Source organism: Euprymna scolopes, chromosome 20 (genome assembly GCF_053919585.1).
Source record: "Euprymna scolopes isolate OS-2025 chromosome 20, ASM5391958v1, whole genome shotgun sequence".
Lineage (NCBI taxonomy): Eukaryota > Metazoa > Mollusca > Cephalopoda > Sepiida > Sepiolidae > Euprymna > Euprymna scolopes.
Window position 1 is genome coordinate 91892928 of NC_136501.1, and position 18523 is coordinate 91911450.

General features: G+C 34.8%; 1 protein-coding gene across 1 annotated transcript in view; it reads left to right on the forward strand.

Moving 5' to 3' along the window:
* The first annotated feature begins 6663 nt into the window (after nt 1–6663).
* LOC145241548 (pleckstrin homology domain-containing family A member 8-like) overlaps nt 6664–18523 on the forward strand; it is a 106348-nt gene continuing 94488 nt past the window's right edge. The window contains exon 1 of the mRNA XM_080104616.1: nt 6664–6790. Within this exon, the coding sequence (XP_079960742.1) occupies nt 6730–6790 (61 nt within the window). The 5' untranslated portion in view covers nt 6664–6729. The remainder of the gene's footprint in view (nt 6791–18523) is intronic.

Here is an 18523-nt window from a genome sequence, read left to right on the forward strand (position 1 = left end):
AAAGTCGCCCAAATTAAAGATACATGCGACCTCGTTTCGTAAATCGTAGATATTATAATCTAGGTAGCATATAAAAGCTTTTGCTGGACATACACAAAAAATGCACGCACACACACACACACCCACACTAACACACATTTTGCCTTTTATATATATAGATTAAAACTAACCATCCACCCTATTCCCTGTTGCATGGCATGTTCATAGTCAAAATAAAGATAATCAGAAATATCTTGATCATTAATGCTCTTATAAATGTTGCCATAGATGGTTGTGGCATCTGCATACATGTCGACCAGTGGTTATAACTAGTGATGGGACGATTCTGATATTTTTCCCGATTCTGATACAAGTACTAATTCCGTTCTAAATTACCGATTCTGATTTTGATTTTTATAAATTACTAAATATTTAACTATGAAATGGTTATGTTGTCCCAGTCACTGTAAAAACACATCGTTCTCAAATGTAAAAAACACATTTGTGAGGAAGTGAACTATAGATTCTAGTTTTACTGGAAGCTGAAATCAATAAATATATTATTTCATTATTACTACAAGCAGTGGAAATTTTTTTTTAAACAGAATCAAATATAAAAAGATAATTAGAGTGATTGGTTTTTGGCATCGGAAAATAGCCTCACATTTTTCTGATTCCAATATCGATACCCAAAAGAGTTCCGATTAATCACCCCAACACTAGTTTGTAACTCAATAGAGCCCGACTATATCATTCTTGTTGTTATTGCAACATAGATCAAGTAAGTTGGAGTTATTTCCTAATCTTTGTCTTGGTCTAATTTGTGACTGAAACTGCACACAATGTGTGTTGGTTTGCAGATGTTACAGAAGATTCTTTGGCGCTGCATCGACCAGACCTTTTTCACAAACAAAGGTAAAAATGAAGAGAATAAAGAAGATAAAGAAAGTTACCACAAAACCGTACGATCACAAAGGAAGGAGACAAGAACTAACCAAACTGAGAGAGAAAACTTGAAAAAAAAAAAAAAAGAAAAAAAGAACTGTAAGCTGTAAGTAGACATTTATGCAAATGAAACTAGAATCTATGGCAACATTTCAAAGGCTAGCAATGACCTTTCTGATTCTCTCTCTTCTGAACTTGAGAACATGGTGCAATGGGGAAAAAGGTGGCTGGGCAATTTTAATGCATCGAAAACTAAGCTTCTCGCCTTTCATCATAATCACTTTGACCACCATCATGCCCCAATTGAAATGAATGGCTCTTGTTTTGGGGAAGTTCTGTCTTGACAAGTTTCTGGGACTGACTTTCATTCCTAATCTGAAATGGACCACATACATCAAATCTGCTGCCAAGATCGCAGGAAAAATTGTTGGATCACTCTACTGCTCCAGTAGGTATCTCACTGCCGATGTAATTTATCATCTGTATAAGAGTCAGGTACACCCTAAAATGAAGTGCTGTTGCCACATCTGGGCAGGAGCTGCTCAGCACGCCTTTCCTGCCTTGATAGAGTTCAAAACCAACTTCAAAATCTAGTAGGTGATGCCCTTTTCTCTTCCGCCCAACCTCTTTCCCACAGAAGAGACGTTGCGAGCCTGTCTCTACTCTATCGTTATTTTCATGGCAAGTGCTCGACTGAGCTCAAATCTATGGTTCTCCCTTGCCAAACTTTCATAAAAAAACACTCAAGTAACTACAACCACTATATGCGATTTCCCCCATTTTCTATCTGTGCCTAAATCTAAATACAGATTCCATGAAAAAAGTGTATTTCCCAAAACTGTCCGCCTGCGGAACACAGATGAGTGTAGCAGCCTAGGAGAGATGCTGAAAGATAAGCCTAAAACTTAAGCAAATCACCAACTATGACTATGAATAACCGTTTATCACTTACTAGATTGTATTACTCGATTTCTGTAGCCAGGACCACTCAGCTTCTAATAACAAATATATCACTTTCCAGTGTAACACGATAGGCCGTGAACATCAAGGGTCCAATAAAGCTGACTTGGGTGTTGGTTTGAGTGTTGGCTACATCTGCTGGTGGGTCTCGTCTCTGATCTTTTTGGTCGGCGTCATAACAAACAATTTTATCGTTGTTGATGGCAGAGACCACTTGCTGAAATTGAACGCTTGTACAAAACAGTGAGCAAAGACGTTTTAATAAAAATATGAAATTATTTATTTTACATTTAAGGAGCATTTTAAGTTCAGTGATTGTAGACTCATGTCCGTCACCTGTAACCAGACCAAAACTGCTATGAGTGTCACTGGCATGCGACCGTGTTGTTCGATATCCCCGGCTTCAACTGTTCATTATAAATCTTCTCTCTTTAAAAGGGAGAGATAGAGAGTGATAAGAAAGAGAGAAAAATGAAAGAAAGAGAAAGATAGAGATAGATAGATAGATAGATAGAGAGAGAGAGAGAGAGAGAGAGAGAGAGAGAGAGCATGCATCCATTAAAAAAAAACAAAAGTACTAAAATATTGCCATCATTTAAAAACCTGACCTTTTCGGCGCCTGAGGTTTTGAATGATTTTAACTCAACCAAGTTTCGTAAACAACTGTCAAGCAAATCTAACCCTAACCTGCCTCTGCCTTTATCTGCATATCTCTCCCATGCACGAGTACAGGACAAGTTTGCTACAAGGTTTAATTATGTAGAAGCCCCCAGCCCCTCCAAATGGGAGCTTCTTCATTGTGCCACACTGGAACATACCAGAAATGTATCAATCAAGCAGAAATAAAAGGAAGAGATACTCCACAAGATTTTGAAGTTGATTATGTCAAGACATGAAAGGTCCCCTGAGTGGCACCTTCTCTGATATAACAGAAGCAGTCTATCTTAGGATGTATGTGACATATATTCAGGTAACAGATTGGGTCAGGAATGAGATACTCTCTGAAGCAGTAGAACTATCTCTATCACTATCTCTACTATTATATAAAAGGAACTTTGTGTGTGTATGTGTGTTAGTTCCTATGGACTCGAAAACGACTGGGCCGATTTTTATGAAATTTCATACAAAGGTACTTTATGTGCCTGGTAGTGTTCTTAGATAGCCTTTGTATCGAAATGTCTTCAATAAGCATTGATAATCAATAATCGAAATAATCTGATGAAAGGAGGAACAGGCGATTTTGACCTTACAAAGCCTAACATCACGAGTGTATTTGAGAAGCCTTATTACCACACAAGCCGAAAGGCTCAACATATAAAATCAACAGTAGGTTCTTTGATATGACAGGAATGAATATTTCTGGTTAAAACACAATTTCACCGTGTTACTTGACTTTTTCATTTTAAACTTAAATTCAAGCCATTATCACAGCACGAGCAGGCATATAAAATCAACACTATGTTCTTTGATATGATAGGGGCGCGTTTAACATGAATGTTTCTGTTTAGAGCACAATTGAAGCATAATGCTTGACTTTTGCATTTTAAACTTTCAGGTCTGGGGTGAAGGTCAGTCTTCGAAGCATATCAAAGCAGGACGGTTCCTTAAGTAAAAAGCCATGCAATTCAATTTAATGGTGGTGAAAGGGTGGAAGCTTTACCTTTTTTTTGTTTTAATTAATTTTTTTTTACATTTTCACCACAAACAAGGCACATTGCCACTTTGGTGTAGGGGGCTACTATCAGCGGCAGCAACTACTGGGGCACTATGTTGGGATTTGGGCAGCAAGATGTCGGTTCACGTTACACTTGAACTTCTGCATGTCAGTACAGTTAGGGAAGCAGGGACCTGGAATGGAATTCCAGAGTTTAGCGGTTCTGGGGAAGAAACTACTGGAGCAGAAAGATCTTTTACATCTAGGGATCTCTACTGTGTGGGGGTGGGATTTAGCTGCCTGTCGGGTTTGTCGAGGGTGTCTACGTCGTGGGGGCACAAGTGTCTCCAGTTCGTCAGAGCATTCACCATTAAAATACTTGTAGAACAGGCAGAGGGATGCAACGTTTCGTTGATGGGACAGAGGCTGAAGCTTAGATGCCAGTTCAGGGCCTATCAGATTGGCGACTCTCTTTTGAACCTTGTCTTTAGATTGTCTTTAAACTAACCAGCCACCCTTTTTTCCCATTGCACGACATCGCCATAGATGATTGCGTCATCTGCATGAATGTCAACAACAACAATAGCAGAAAGCAAAGTTTTGAGATACACCAGATATTTTGTTCATCGATTGATAAAGGAAGAACCATCAAAAGCAAGTATTATATAGCACTAGCAGGGAAACCCGACGTCGCTTGGGATTGAAAAATGATCAACGAATATTTCACACTTCCATATTATTATTGTCATCAAAATCAGTGAAATCGTCCATCAAATCTATTGATTACCCGCTCAAGTTGGGGACCCATCGCGATGCACCAGGAGGAAGCTTCACATGCCTCCCCGCAGTTCACAATACATTATAGTCTACATTGCACTCTAGAGAATGTACTGTTGATTTTATAAAATTATTTTTTTATATAATGGCTTGAATTAAAGTTTAAAATGTAAAAATCAAATACCATGCTTCACTTGGGCTCTAGACAGAAACATTCATGTCGAACACTCCCCTGTCATATCAAAGAACCTGCTGTTAATTTTATATGCCTGGCCTTACTGCTTGTGTTGCATAGGTACATATTAAAGGAGAGACGGGATTCATATTGAAGAGAGATGGCGGGGACATATATATACTGAGGGTGATGAGGTGATGGATGCACAGGTCTTGTATTTCTTGTAACACATGTAGAGAGGAGGAGAGATTCATATTCTTGGAAGAGTTACGCAATGTTTATAATAAAACGATTAACACATTACCTTTTTGGGTGTTGAATGATGACACATTACCTTTTTGGGTGTTGAATGATGACACATGACAACAGTTTTACAAAAACACAAGGATGATACTTTATTCATTGGACCGGTCGAATGCTGCTGACGTCAAGAATTCAAATTCGGGATCTACATAGTTTAATGTTCTTTCCTTTGCTTCCAAAGAACTCTGACTCCAACTCTCTCTCTGACTGACTAACAGACTGACTCCAGCTCTTCTACCTCAACTGCCCTGATCCGACCAACTCTAGCTCCTATATTGAGAATCCCCCTTTTTGTTATGACGTCAGAAGCGTGTTTCGAAATGTGACCAATTCACGTGGCTAAGCACACGTTTTTCCAAACACACTTTTAACAATAAAGAATTCTCAACTAACCTATTTTTTTAACCAAACCTATTTTTTTTAACCTAACCTATTTTTTTTAACCTAACCTATTTTTTTTAACCTAACCTATTTTTTTTAACCTAACCTATTTTTTTTAACCTAACCTATTTTTTTACCTATGTATTTTTAATTAGGATTGTTCATTCTTTTTAGCTGACATTTTTAATATTCAGTTTTGTAAAAGAATGAACAATCAATTCTTTTTACGATACAAACAATATATAACTATTTATAATAGAATTTAACAATAGGCCTTTTTTAACATTCCGGTTTCTAACATTCTATTTCTGAACCTTGCTTACTAGGTTCGAGTCTCGGCTTATCCTAATCTCATTTTCACTTATCTAATTTTCTTCTTATTTACATGGAAAGGGACAGCCCTTTTTCCTGCAACACTTGTGCTGTGGTAATGGCTTGAATTTAAGTTTAAAATGAAAAAGTCAAATATCATAGTGCATTTGTGCTTTAAACAAAAATATTCATGTTGAATGCGTCCCTGTCATATCAAAGAAAATACTGTTGATTTTATATGCCAGGCCTTTCGACTTGTGTGGTAATAAAGCTTCTCAAAAGCACTTGTGATGTTAGGCTGTGTAAGGTGTTAACTTTGGTCAAAATTGCTCATTCCTTTTTTCATCGGATTATTTTGATTATCGATACTTATCAAAAACATTCTGATACAAAACCTATCTGAGAACACTACCAGGCACATATAGTACCTTTGTATGAAATTTCGAAATTTAAATGTAATGTAAAGAAACACCTTGTTGCTCAACTTCCCCCATTGTCCCTTTTAGTTTACATCCATTGGGTAAGACTCCAGAGAATCCTTACTGAGTTTACATGAGAGTGTTTAATTTAATAATAAATAGATAAATGTTTAATAAATACACATGTTTAGGTTATCTTTACGATTCGTGCCCCTACTTCATTTCCGGTTGCTGCTTCGTTTTTAACTGAATTTTTACAGTACTTTTTTTTTTTTTTTTTATTAAAGTGCTAGGTGAAAAAAGTACAAAATAATTAAAAGAAAATCTATACCTCATCCCATCTGTCAAGTATGACTTTTCTTGATAATAAACGTTATTATTTAGAAAAGCCATTATTAACATAGGGAGGGAATAACCGGAAGTGAAGTCTAGACACGAATTGTAAAGATAACCAATGTTTAATAATATTGATTCTTATGCACTTATGTTACCGTGCTATTTTAAAAATCGTATTTTCAAGTTAAATTCGAGTTTTATGATATATTTTTATTTTAAATTGTTAGGTGAAAGTACAGAATAGTTACAAACCTCTCTCCCCTCCCATGTTAAGAATGTCTTTCTAAATATTATTATTATTATTATTATTTTATCACAGTAACGTAAGCGCATAAAGGCTTTCATTTGTATTTGATTAAAGATATAGAAATGTAAAAAATGTTTATACTTAATGTGAGTGAATGAACCCGGAACATTTATATATAGTATACAAGTTTTCCCTCGACACCGTCAAATGGTACGAAACCGTCTTTGGATTTGTCTCGCTGATGTGGCGTACGCAAACAAACATGGAAGGTACTTTGTATAAGTGGACCAATTACTTATCAGGTAGGTTACTTCTCTTCCTCTTCGTTTTCTAGTTCATCAATTCTAAGTCCACCCTGAATCCCTAGTGGACACCTTAAAGGCAAACTTGCTTTTATTTATCTCCGGAATGTCGTTGTTTTTTTTTTTTTTCGTTGCAAATCTTAGTTGAACTCTTATTTGTATACAACTGTTATTTTCTCCCCCGACTTCCTTGTGTCAGAAACCAGAAGCGAAATACGTTGTGCAGTTTAAGTTTGAGAGACGTTTATTTATATTTTCTTTTTAATAAATGTTTGTTTTATATGTACATATACATATATATAAAAAGTGGGCATTTTTATTTGTTTCTTGTCTATAAATTGCATATTAGGTAACCAATTTACAAAAAAAGAGCCTTGTGTATATATCTCCCTATCTGTATATATTTCTTGATGACGACTACTACCGAATTTTAAGACAAGGTTCAAAGGTTCATCCGATTTTTTTTTTAATTAAAAAAAAATATATATAATTCTTGAAACGAAAACATGTTCTACATTTAATGTTTTTATAAATTAAAACAAACAAAAAAACAACATATTTTTAGTAGTTTTTCCTTCACGTAAAAACAAAACAACAAAAAAAAATAACAAAAATAATTCACTTTTAAAAATTATTTTCTTTTGAATGAAACGAAAAAAAAGTGACAATGTAAATAAATAAAAATTTTAAAACAACAATTTGCGTGTCGGCGTATTTCTCGTATCTACGTGATTTATAAATTTTTTATTGTTTTTCTTGGAGTAAATATAGAAAACTTTTCTATATTTACTCTGTAAAGTGCGACACCTTAAAAATAAAACGGAAATTAAAAACACTATTTAACGTAGCTGCCAAATTGTATCCGCCAGAATGCGTTTTGTTTTCGAACCGTGTCATTTTTTGGTACTAGTGCAGTGAGTGCACTTATTGATCCGTGCTGAAATAATAACTTTATTATTTAAAAAGCCGTTCTTAACATGGGGATGGTGTTTTGTAACTATTTTATACTTTAACCTTACAATTGAATAAAAAACATAAAAATTTAATTAAACTTGGGAATACGATTTAAAAAATAGCGCAGAGTAAGTGCACTTACTGATCCGCGAAAAAAGAAAAAAAGGGTGCTAGTGCAGTGTAGTACTGTAGTGGTGCTGGTGCCCCCCCCCCTTTTTTTAGATAAGGTTTTCGAGTTACTTTCAATTTTTACGATATTTTTGTTTATTACATCGTTAGGTGAAAGTACAGAATAGTTATAAAACGCGCTCGGGGCTCCCCTCTCCATCTTCTGAATGGGTTTCGAAATGTTATTTCAGCACGGTCCGTCCGTATTCTGCATAAATACCTTGTTTTCTTTATAAATAAGTAATGCGTTTTAATCTTTTTGTTATTAATTGAAAAAAAAAAAATGACATTTTAAAATAATTTAGAAGCATTTAAACTGAAATCGAAAGTAATTTCCAAATTTAAGAGATGAAAGGTTTTTTGAAGTTATTTGCGTCCAATAATTTATGAATAGATTTTTAGCTTTTGATAAAAACAAGTTCTTGTTCAGAATCACCCCTAAAAAATAAATAAATAAAAATCCAGGCGGACCTGAACGAGCTTTCCCCCTGCCGTAAAATTATTAGACTTTACTAAAATAATACTTTACTTTTAAAGATCAGCAGGGAAATTAAAAAACAAACAAACATTTATTTAATGATTTTTAACGTGGGAGATCACTTTTAAATTATAACGTTCTATTAATTTCTTCTTCTTTATTTTATTTTTTTATTTACACAAAAATAGCTTAATAAGGAGAGTTTTGCTGATTGACCGAAAAGTGGAGTATCAATTTAATAGAACGATATAATTCAAAAGTGATCCCCCATGTTAACTCATTACATAAACTGGCACTTCTGCAGTATGCGGACGACGGCGCCCATCTTTTTAGATGCGTTTCACTAAATTGTCGCCAGGTGGCGCTTCTCAGTCAAAGAACAGGGGACAATTTTACTTCAATTCAAAAATGTTTCGGGGGGGGGGGATCCAATGTTGATTTAATTCGGAAAAATGTTTCGTTTAAAATTATTTGTTTCCAAAAACAAAACAAAACTATTTACTTAAAAAAAATAATGTTGCTTTCATTACAAAATTGGGTACTAGTGCAGAGAGTGATCCGGACGTAAATCATAACGTTATTATTTAAAAAGCCATTCTTAACATGAGGAGGGGAGGGTGTTTTATACCTATTCTATACTTTAACCTTACAATTGAATAAAAAAAATACATAAAACTTTTAATTAAACTTGGAAATACGATTTAAAAAAATAGCGCGGACACTCTCTACCCTAGTACCCAAAATTGTTTTATTTTCTTACGCAGACTTTTTTTAAATAAATGTTTTTACAATTATATTTTTATACATTTTGGTACAATAAATGTTTTGGTTTTCAAATATTTTCTGTTCGGAGGGAAAAAAATTCTTGTTTGTTGCCGTGTTATTTGACCAAAAAGAAATTGGAGTTATCGCCCCCTAATAATGGCCGCCGTCCACATACTGCAGAAGTACCAATAAACTTAACAGGAAAAATTTTTTTTTTTTTTTTTTATTATGAAAGTTAAGTCAGTTATCGACGATAATCCGCAGAAAAAAATAAGTAAAACGTAAAAAGGAATTAATTTTACGGCAGGGGTGGGGAAGCTCGTTCGGGTTCGCGTGACGAAATAAAAATATATTCCAAAAATTACGTAAATTGATAAAGTAGATTTATTTTTAAATAAGAAAATCAACTTTTATGAGTAATGGAATAGAAGCTGCTGCTGTGTCCATCATTTAGGAAAAACTCTAATAATAATAAAAACAAACGTAGATAACTTGCAAGATTTGTTGTAATGCCTACGAATTCCCATATATCGCTTAAAAATGATTTTGGAAACTTAACTCATTGTTTTAAGGGAGGTAATTCTGTTTGACCATTAATAACAAAAACAATGTAAAATTGTATATATATTTTTTTTTTTTTCGTAAACAAAACATTCGAGTAATCGTAATAAAACATGATTTTTGTTACTTATGCATCTGTTAACGTGTTGAAATAATAATGCTATTTAGAAATCCATTCTTAATATGGGGAGGAGAGGGTGTTTTATGTACTTTTACTTAACAATTTAATAAACAAAAATATCGTAAAAATTGAATTTAACTCGAAAATACGATAAAAATAACGCGATAACAAATGCATAAGCACCGATTTTTTTTTCAACTACTTTAGTAAAATAGTTACCTCCCTTAGAACAATGAATTACGCTTTCGAATTGCCGTTTTCTCTCTATAAAAAAACCCTACTTTATTTACGTATTTCTAAAATCGGGTTTGTATTACTGTACACATAGATTCGAAAAAGTTGTCAAAAAACAAATATATAACAAATAAATGTTTTCAAAGGCAAGATAAATTACTTTTCTACCAAACTGGGTATAATTTTCGTGTTTTATTCAATTTAACATGTTTATTCAGCTCGAAAAGCATACAGTGTTTACCGATGTATTGGAAAATTCAAAATGGCGGCCGACTCTCTCTTTAACACGGTAAGTTCGGAAAAATGTGTAATAAATAATAAACTAGACAAAATACTATTAAAAAACCACGGAATATATGTCAAGTTATGTCACGGTAACATATAATCAGCAAATTTCTAACAGTATTTTGTGTAGTTTATTATTTATTACACCTTTTTCCGAACTTACCGTGTTAAAGAGAGAGTCGGCCGCCATTTTGAATTTTCCAATATATCGGTAAACACTGTATGCTTTTCGAGCTGAATAAACATGTTAAATTGAATAAAACACGAAAATTATATCCAGTTTGGTAGAAAAGTAATTTATCTTGCCTTTGATAACATTTATTTGTTATATATTTGTTTTTTGACAACTTTTTCGAATCTATGTGTACAGTAATACAAACCCTGCTACACTATTTTCTGTTCTCAGTTAGGAAAGACCGAGTCCTCCTAGATTTTTGCAATTTTATTTTCGTTCCAATCCGGATTACCATTTTTGGGGGAGCTGGATTTTCTGACATTAAAAACTGACCTTTTGTCTAACTTTACTCTCGTGAGGAGGTGAGTAAATAGAAATAAGCTTTATAACAATTTAATTCCATTATTAATTTCGGTGCTTGGTAAGATAGTCAACAGATCGATTTTCTAAAAATTATTATTTTTTTTTACAAAGGAATCACCACTTATGGAGGCCACTCGAGGATGTTCACGTTGGACCTGAAGACAACCATATTGTAGTCAGCTGGAAAGCAGGCAAACGGAAAAGAGTTCCACAGGTGTGCAGTTCTAAGAAAGAAGCTTTGTTCATGGAATCTACGTTAAGGTTTAGGCACAGATATAGAATCGGGGAAATTATTGATAATGATTTTCAATTAGGCGAGTGTTTCTCAAATGTTTGGTGAGTGAGGGATCATAGATTGGAGCTCAGACAAGCACTTGCCACGAAGATGACGATAAAGCAAACTCGCCACATCTCTTCTGTGAGAAAGAGGTTGCAGGGAAGAGAAAAGGGCATCCCCTACTTGGCTACAAAGTCTATTCTGAACTCTGTCAAGGCAGGATAAGTCTTTCTAGCAGCTCCTACTTAGATATGGCAACAATACTCCATCTTTGAAGATGTCTCGATCTTATATAGATAGAGAATTGCACCAAGAGTGAGATATCTACCAGCGACCTTGGCAACAGATTTGATGTATTTGTTCTATTTCAGATCAGGAGTAAAGGTCAAGCCCAGAAGCTTGTCAAAACATGGAGTCTCCCTAAGACGAGAGCCACTCATTTCAATTGATGCCATATGGGGACCAGAACTTTGATGTAAAGATAGAAGCTTGATTTTTTTTTTTTTTTTTTTTTTTTAGATGCATTAAAGTAACCAGCCACTTTTCCCCCCCTTGTACCACATGCTCAAGATCAGAGGAGAGAGAATCAGAGAGAACTTGGTCATTTATGGCCCTTGATGTGCTGCCATAGATGGTAGTGTCATCAGCACAAATGTCTATGAATGATCTAAGTGATTTAGAAGCTCATTGATGTAGATCAGGAAGAAAGTTGAACCCCTGAGGGACTCCAGCATTAACACTATGAACATCTGATTTCTGTCCATCAACCACTACTTTATGGACCTATCAGAGAGAAATGATTTTATAACTGAAAAGCCATTTACAGCTATACCATAGCTGGAGATCTTGTGAAGTAGATCTTTATGCCATACCCTATCAAAGGCCTTTGATATGTCGAGCAATTGCCCTAGAAAGGAAGCCTCCATCGAGGGATTCGCTCATCCTATGAGATATAACCGTTAGCACATCTGCTGTAGATCTAGCAAAACGGAAACCATATTGCATGTGACTAAGAAGGTTATTTTTGCTGAGGTGGTTGACTACTTCTCTATTTAAAACAGATTCCAGTAACTTAGTCATGATGCACAGTAGACTTATTGGTCTGTACTGAGAGAAAGATGACCGATCACCTGAACTCTTAAATACAGGATATACTGATGAGGTTTTCTAGGGTGTTGGAAGCAATTCTCCTTAAGACTACATTTAAACAGATTTGTAAATATGGGAGCTAGTTCTGGTTGAAGCTTTTTGAGTACTATAATTGGGATGCTGTCAGAGCCAATTGCTTTACTGGAATTGAGGTTTTTGATTAGCTTGACAACATCACGCACAGATATTTGTATGTCACAACTAATCTATGACTCCATCATCAGATTCAGACACAAACATAATACCCCAATGACCCGATGACCCTAGGTCAGTACTAAACAAAATGCTTTATGTACACTGTAAAAAATATATACCTTTTTTAAAAAATCCAAAGGTCGAAGCAGGAATCATTCAAATTCCTGTCGGACTACCAAACAATGGCACACTGTACCACTGGTGTATCCCCAGTCTTGATCCTATTTGGCCAGACCTTAATCAATAGCCACACACATGAAAAGCAACTTGTTTAATTGAATTGTTTCTAAATTGCTCTCTACCATTTTAAAGGTGTTAAGGTGGAAAGAAAGTAAAAAAATTTTTTTTTTTTTTCTGAATTTTTGAGAGACTATCCTCGTGGAAGGCTTCCGTTCGAAATTGGGTGCAGATTACCACGTTTGGCAGAATAATTCGAGAGTTTGACAAGATGCGCCTGAAAGTCGGAGGTTATATCAACCAAAATGTGAAAATTACACTCAAGATGAGAACAGTAATCTGAAGAATTATCTGAATTCTTCAAACTTTTTCGTTGTTCTTTCCATAGCAATTAGTTTCCATTTCCCTATTTTTTTTTTATGCGGGAGTCCCTCAGGGGTCCATCCTGGGTCCAACTCTCTTCTTCCTGATCTATATTAATGATCTTCCAAATCACATCCTTAGATCAGGTAGACATTTTTGCTGACAACACTGCCATCTATGGCAGCACATCAAAGGCCGTAAACAACCAAGTTCTCTCTGATTCTCTCTCCTCTGATCTTGAGCATGTGGTACAATGGGGAAAAAAGTGTCTGGTTATTTTTAATGCATCTAAAACCAAGAGATTCTATCTTTGCATCATCAACATTCTGATCCCCATATGGCATCAGTTGAAATGAATGGCTCTCGTCTTTGGGAGGCTTTATGCTTTGACAAGCTTCTGGGCTTGACCTTTTCTCCTGGTCTAAAATGGAATACGTACATTCTTCTATCGATCCAGTAGATATCTACCTGCTGATGCAATTCTCTACCTATATCAGCGCCATGTATATCCAAGGATGGAGTATTGCTGTCACATCTGGGCAGGAGCTGCTAGAAAAACTTATCCTGCCTTGACAGAGTTCAGAATAGACTTCGTAGCCTAGTGGGGAATGCCCTTTTCTCTTCCCTGCAACCTCTTTCTCACAGAAGAGGTGTTGCGAGCCTGTCTTTGTTTTATCGTTATTTTCATGGCAAGTGCTCGTCTGAGCTCCAATCTATGGTCCCCCTCGCCAAACATTCACAAAAAACACTCGTTTGGCTGTAAACACTATCAATAATTTCCCTCACTTTTTATCTGTGCCTAAACCTAAATGAACATGAACAAAGCTTCTTTCTTAGAACTGCACACCTGTGTAACTCTCTTCTGTTTACCTGCTTTCCAGCTGACTACAATATGGCCGTCTTCAAGTCCAATGTAAACAAGTTCTTGATGAGCCGTTTCATTTAAGTAATCCAATTTACCAAATTTGCACTTCTAATGATTACTATGATTTTGTTCTTTTAACCACTGTACACTCATTAACCACGGGCCTTGATAAGTGGTGATTCCTTTGTAAAAAAACAAAAACAAAAAAAAAACGCAGCTGTTGAATGGTGGGTCGTTGTCCGTTTGAGAAATACTGGTACCTCAAATTCAATGAATATCTTCTCCAGACACATGTTGGACTGATGTTATTGAGATGGAATCTAAGATATCGACACAACAACATAGTGCGAGTATTCATCTGTGACCAGAAGATTCTTTTCGTGCTGGAGGTGTCCAAAATCGGTACTGACTTCTGTCCGTAAGGATGCTGGTAGTGGCTTCCATTTGCAGTTGCTCTTTTCAGTTTGTGAGTACTGATTTGATTTGGCAGTTAAGGGATACATATTTCTGAACCAGACCTCTTTTTCAAGAGAAGGATCATGGATTTCACAATGCGTTTAATGCCTACTGTGTAATATTTTTGCAACTATGTTTTGTAGTGTCTCAGACAGTACTATATAGTGCCTTTTGAAAATTATGCTGTCCTTGTGTGCTAGTTATACTTTTGCACGGTTGGCATGTATAGTGTGAAATGTTTCTTTGTTTATGCTATCATCAACACCATGCCATTTATTAGTAAGAATGACTTGAATGATGATAGTGTGAATGCTTTGTCTTTTGCAGTTTCTATTGCCATTGCTTTGGGGGTTGAAGTTGAGAGAATTTAATTGCTACATTGGCATGGCAATGTTTTGAGGTGTAGTTATTAATAACTAAGATCTTTGTATTATTTGGATTCATCGGACTACTGATCTCATCTCGAGTGTGATAATCACACTCGAGATGAGAACAGTAGTCCAATAAATCCAAATAATACGAATAACCAATCCTCATCTCAAAAATTCAGAAACTAAGATCTTGTCAGACAAAAGAATCTCTTCTCATTTAGGTATTTGAATTATTTAACTCTTCGGGTCAAGATCGAAGTGTAGTATCTGTTCCGGCAGATGCTGCAAGCTATGACTAGCAAAGACCAGATCAGGGGGCAACCCCACATGCCTGACCATTAACCAGCTCCCATTTCCCACCTCTCGGGAGCTGGTCCCCTTTTTCCCTTCCCCCTCCCTTCACTCCTCACATTAAAAATCGGCCTTGTGCCTAATTTGCTCGGTGGGGGAGCAAATAAATACCATCTGTTCTTCAGATGCTGCACTTCAATTTCTTGTTCTCTGTCAGTGGAGGAGAAATCCTTCACAACTGAGACAATTTTTATTTCTGTTCCTTTTTTCTACATTAAAAAACGACCCTGGTATCTCTGTCCCATGGGGAGACATTGTAAATAGGAACTGAAACATTGTTATAACAGTGTAGCAAAGTTTGTATGTATGAATAAATATTTATATAACTCTATTTGTTATTGAGAACTATTTTATAAATCTGGTGGAATTCTTTCAATGTTTTTTTTTTCTTTTTGTTTACTTGCCTCCCTGCGAGGGGAGAGTTAGATGTAAGGTCAGTTTTTAATGTGGGAGGAAAACAGCTCCCCAAAAGTTAGTTAGTAACAAAAAATAAAAAAATGTATCTGTCATGAAGGATTTCTCCTCTACTAACTGAGACCAAAAAAGTGAAAAGTTATATGCAGCATCAGAACAGATACTACACTTTGGTCTTAACCTGAAGGCCAAGAACCATATATATATTTATATATATATATAGTTTTTTTTTTTTTTTTTAAATGATATTAAAATTAACACGTGTTTCGGGGCCCTACCCCTCATCAGCATAGCTTGACTGTTGTAAGGACTCGAACCCAGGACCTTATATATTTCAGTTCAGCGCCTTAATCCACCACGCTCTGATGCCATAGACATACTGCTTAGTTTTTATCGTTTATCTATTTACATAGTTTTTGTTATTGATTTTTTTTAAACAATATTAAAGTTAACGTCTCCACCTTATAGAACCGGTGTTTTCTTAGAAAGTCGCCCATTTTTTATTTGGGCGTATTTTTTATTTTATTTATTTATTAGTTTTAAAAAATATATATATATATATATATATATATACTTGTACATATTTGTGAATTATTCCACGGATTTCGTCCTTTTGGATTATTTTGAACCATCTTCCAATTGCGTGATTTCCTTGGATTTCACTTGTGCGAATGCAAATTTAATTAACTTTCTTGAATTTATATTTTTGGATTTTACCGTCATTGGATAATTTACTTTTCATCAGACTATTCATTCACTTGAAATCACCTTTTTCTTCACCATATTCCCTCTGCTTCACTTTTTGTTATCAAGTAAGATCTGTGACTTATTTGCAGTTTCATCAGATACTTTTGTATACAAAATCCGATCCCGCATTTTGCTAATTCCTACCCTCTGATGAGAAGGAAAGTATTTCTTCGAAACTCTACGGATTAAGGACTATCCACTTAAGTGTTTCCTTTTCAGATTAAATATGTTTTTAACTCTTTTTCAAAGTGTTTTTTAACATTGTATTAACTGTTTGCTCTTACACACACACACACACACACGCACACGCACACGCACACGCACACAAATTTTCATTCCCTGGATTTTTATATAAATACATTCTTAACCTGGACTACCTATAATATAATAAATCTCCAAATTAATAGAAATCCATTAACAAGCACGGTGAAAATGAAATTCAAAACATGACGGTTACAAAGTCAGACGCGTATGTTTTTATTTTTTGAATAAATATTTATCGATTTAAATTTTTTAATTTTTGGCTTATACCAAAAGCTCTCACCAAGAAAGTTTAGGGAATGCATCTTTTTTTCTTTACTTGCCATCATGGGGTTTGGTACAGTCTCTAGTTGTCGAGGATAGAGGTTGTAAAAATAAAATATGTAAACTCTTTTAAGCATCTTTAAATTTGGAAACTTTGAATAAACAAACTGTTTTGGAAAACACGTTAAGATGCAAACTTTTTTTTTTTTTTTTTTAAATTGAAATGTTTTTTTTAGATGAAATTATCCTTCTTCAGAGAATGAAAAAGTTCTTCGTATGTTTTTCTTTCACAAGTAATCTGTAATATAAATTTCACCTGTTAAATGTATGTATGTATGTATGTATGCCTAAAACTTTCTATAGCAGTGATCAATTTTCACGAAATCTGTATTGTTTTGAAGCTCAACCCTTCGGATGACAAATATCGAAAAATTGGCTAAAAATATTAATTCCTTCATCGTCAACTGGGCACTTTTTACAGGGAGGGGTCGCTTTTTTTTTTTTTTTTTTTTTTTTTTTTTTTCGATATTTTCGAAAGTCCTCCCCTTTTTTCGATTAACTAGCCTTAATTTTAACATTCGCCATTTCCGGTTTTGTGATGGGCTCAACGGCAAAGGCGTCACATTTTTTATTTTTATTTATTTATTTATTTTTTTTGTTTGCTCAGCACACACCACCAAATGCCGGGCACCCAGGCTAGTTATATATATATATATATATATATATATATATATTAGACTTTTTAGCCTGTTAAAAATGGGCAAAAGTTGTATCCCGTTTATTTAGAATGAGTGCTTTATTTCAGATTGATGGTAGAATATGGCTAAATTTGTGCTCCGTTTTGTATGGAATACTGATCTCTATTAATCCCTAATCATGCGTGAAACGAATACCATTGTACTTAGTCTGCTTCATTTTATCATAGCAAAAGTCCATGTTTCCGAGAAAAAATCGAATAGATAGACTGACATACAAACAAGGAGAAATATAATATAGACATACACGCACATATATTAGTCATTCACAGATACTGTTTCGCTGCATCGCAGTTCTTCAGTGTGGCTAGACTAGCACCACTTTCAAGCCAGGAATTGAACCTTCGACCATCTAGTCAGCAGGTCAGCAGCTTTTGTCACTGGGTTATGAGAGAAGTGTTCATAAATGATACTCTAACGTCTATTTAAACGGGTAAATGAAACAAAAAGTTAAGACTCCTCGTCAACACCGGGTAAGTATAGTAGGTATTTTTTATTTATGTACTAGCAGGCTGCTTGCCATTGTCCGGTTGAAAATACACTTAAATATATTTTAATTTATTTTGCATTTATTATAGAGCATTTTGCACTTGATATATAGTATTAACTTCAAAAGTTAAAAAGAATGACTTAGGTGCCATTAGCTAGAATTGAAACCAGAACCTTTCGCTATCCAGCATTATTTGCTACCAATCTGAACTAAGACCAAATGCTTCTCAAAACTTAACAAATTAACCAACTTAAACATATAAATGTATATTTGTGCATGTGTAAAGAATATATATTAGACCATCTTCTGCCTAACAAGTTCCAATTTTTCAATTTTGACCCTCTTAACATTTTTTTTTTCTAAAAAACTAAATCGAATTCGTTGCACATCTAAATAGCCCATGTATTAAGTTTCAAGTCTGTAGACCAAAAATTAAGAGCAATTTGGTAGACCGTTACACACACACACACAGATAAGGTAACATCTATAATAAT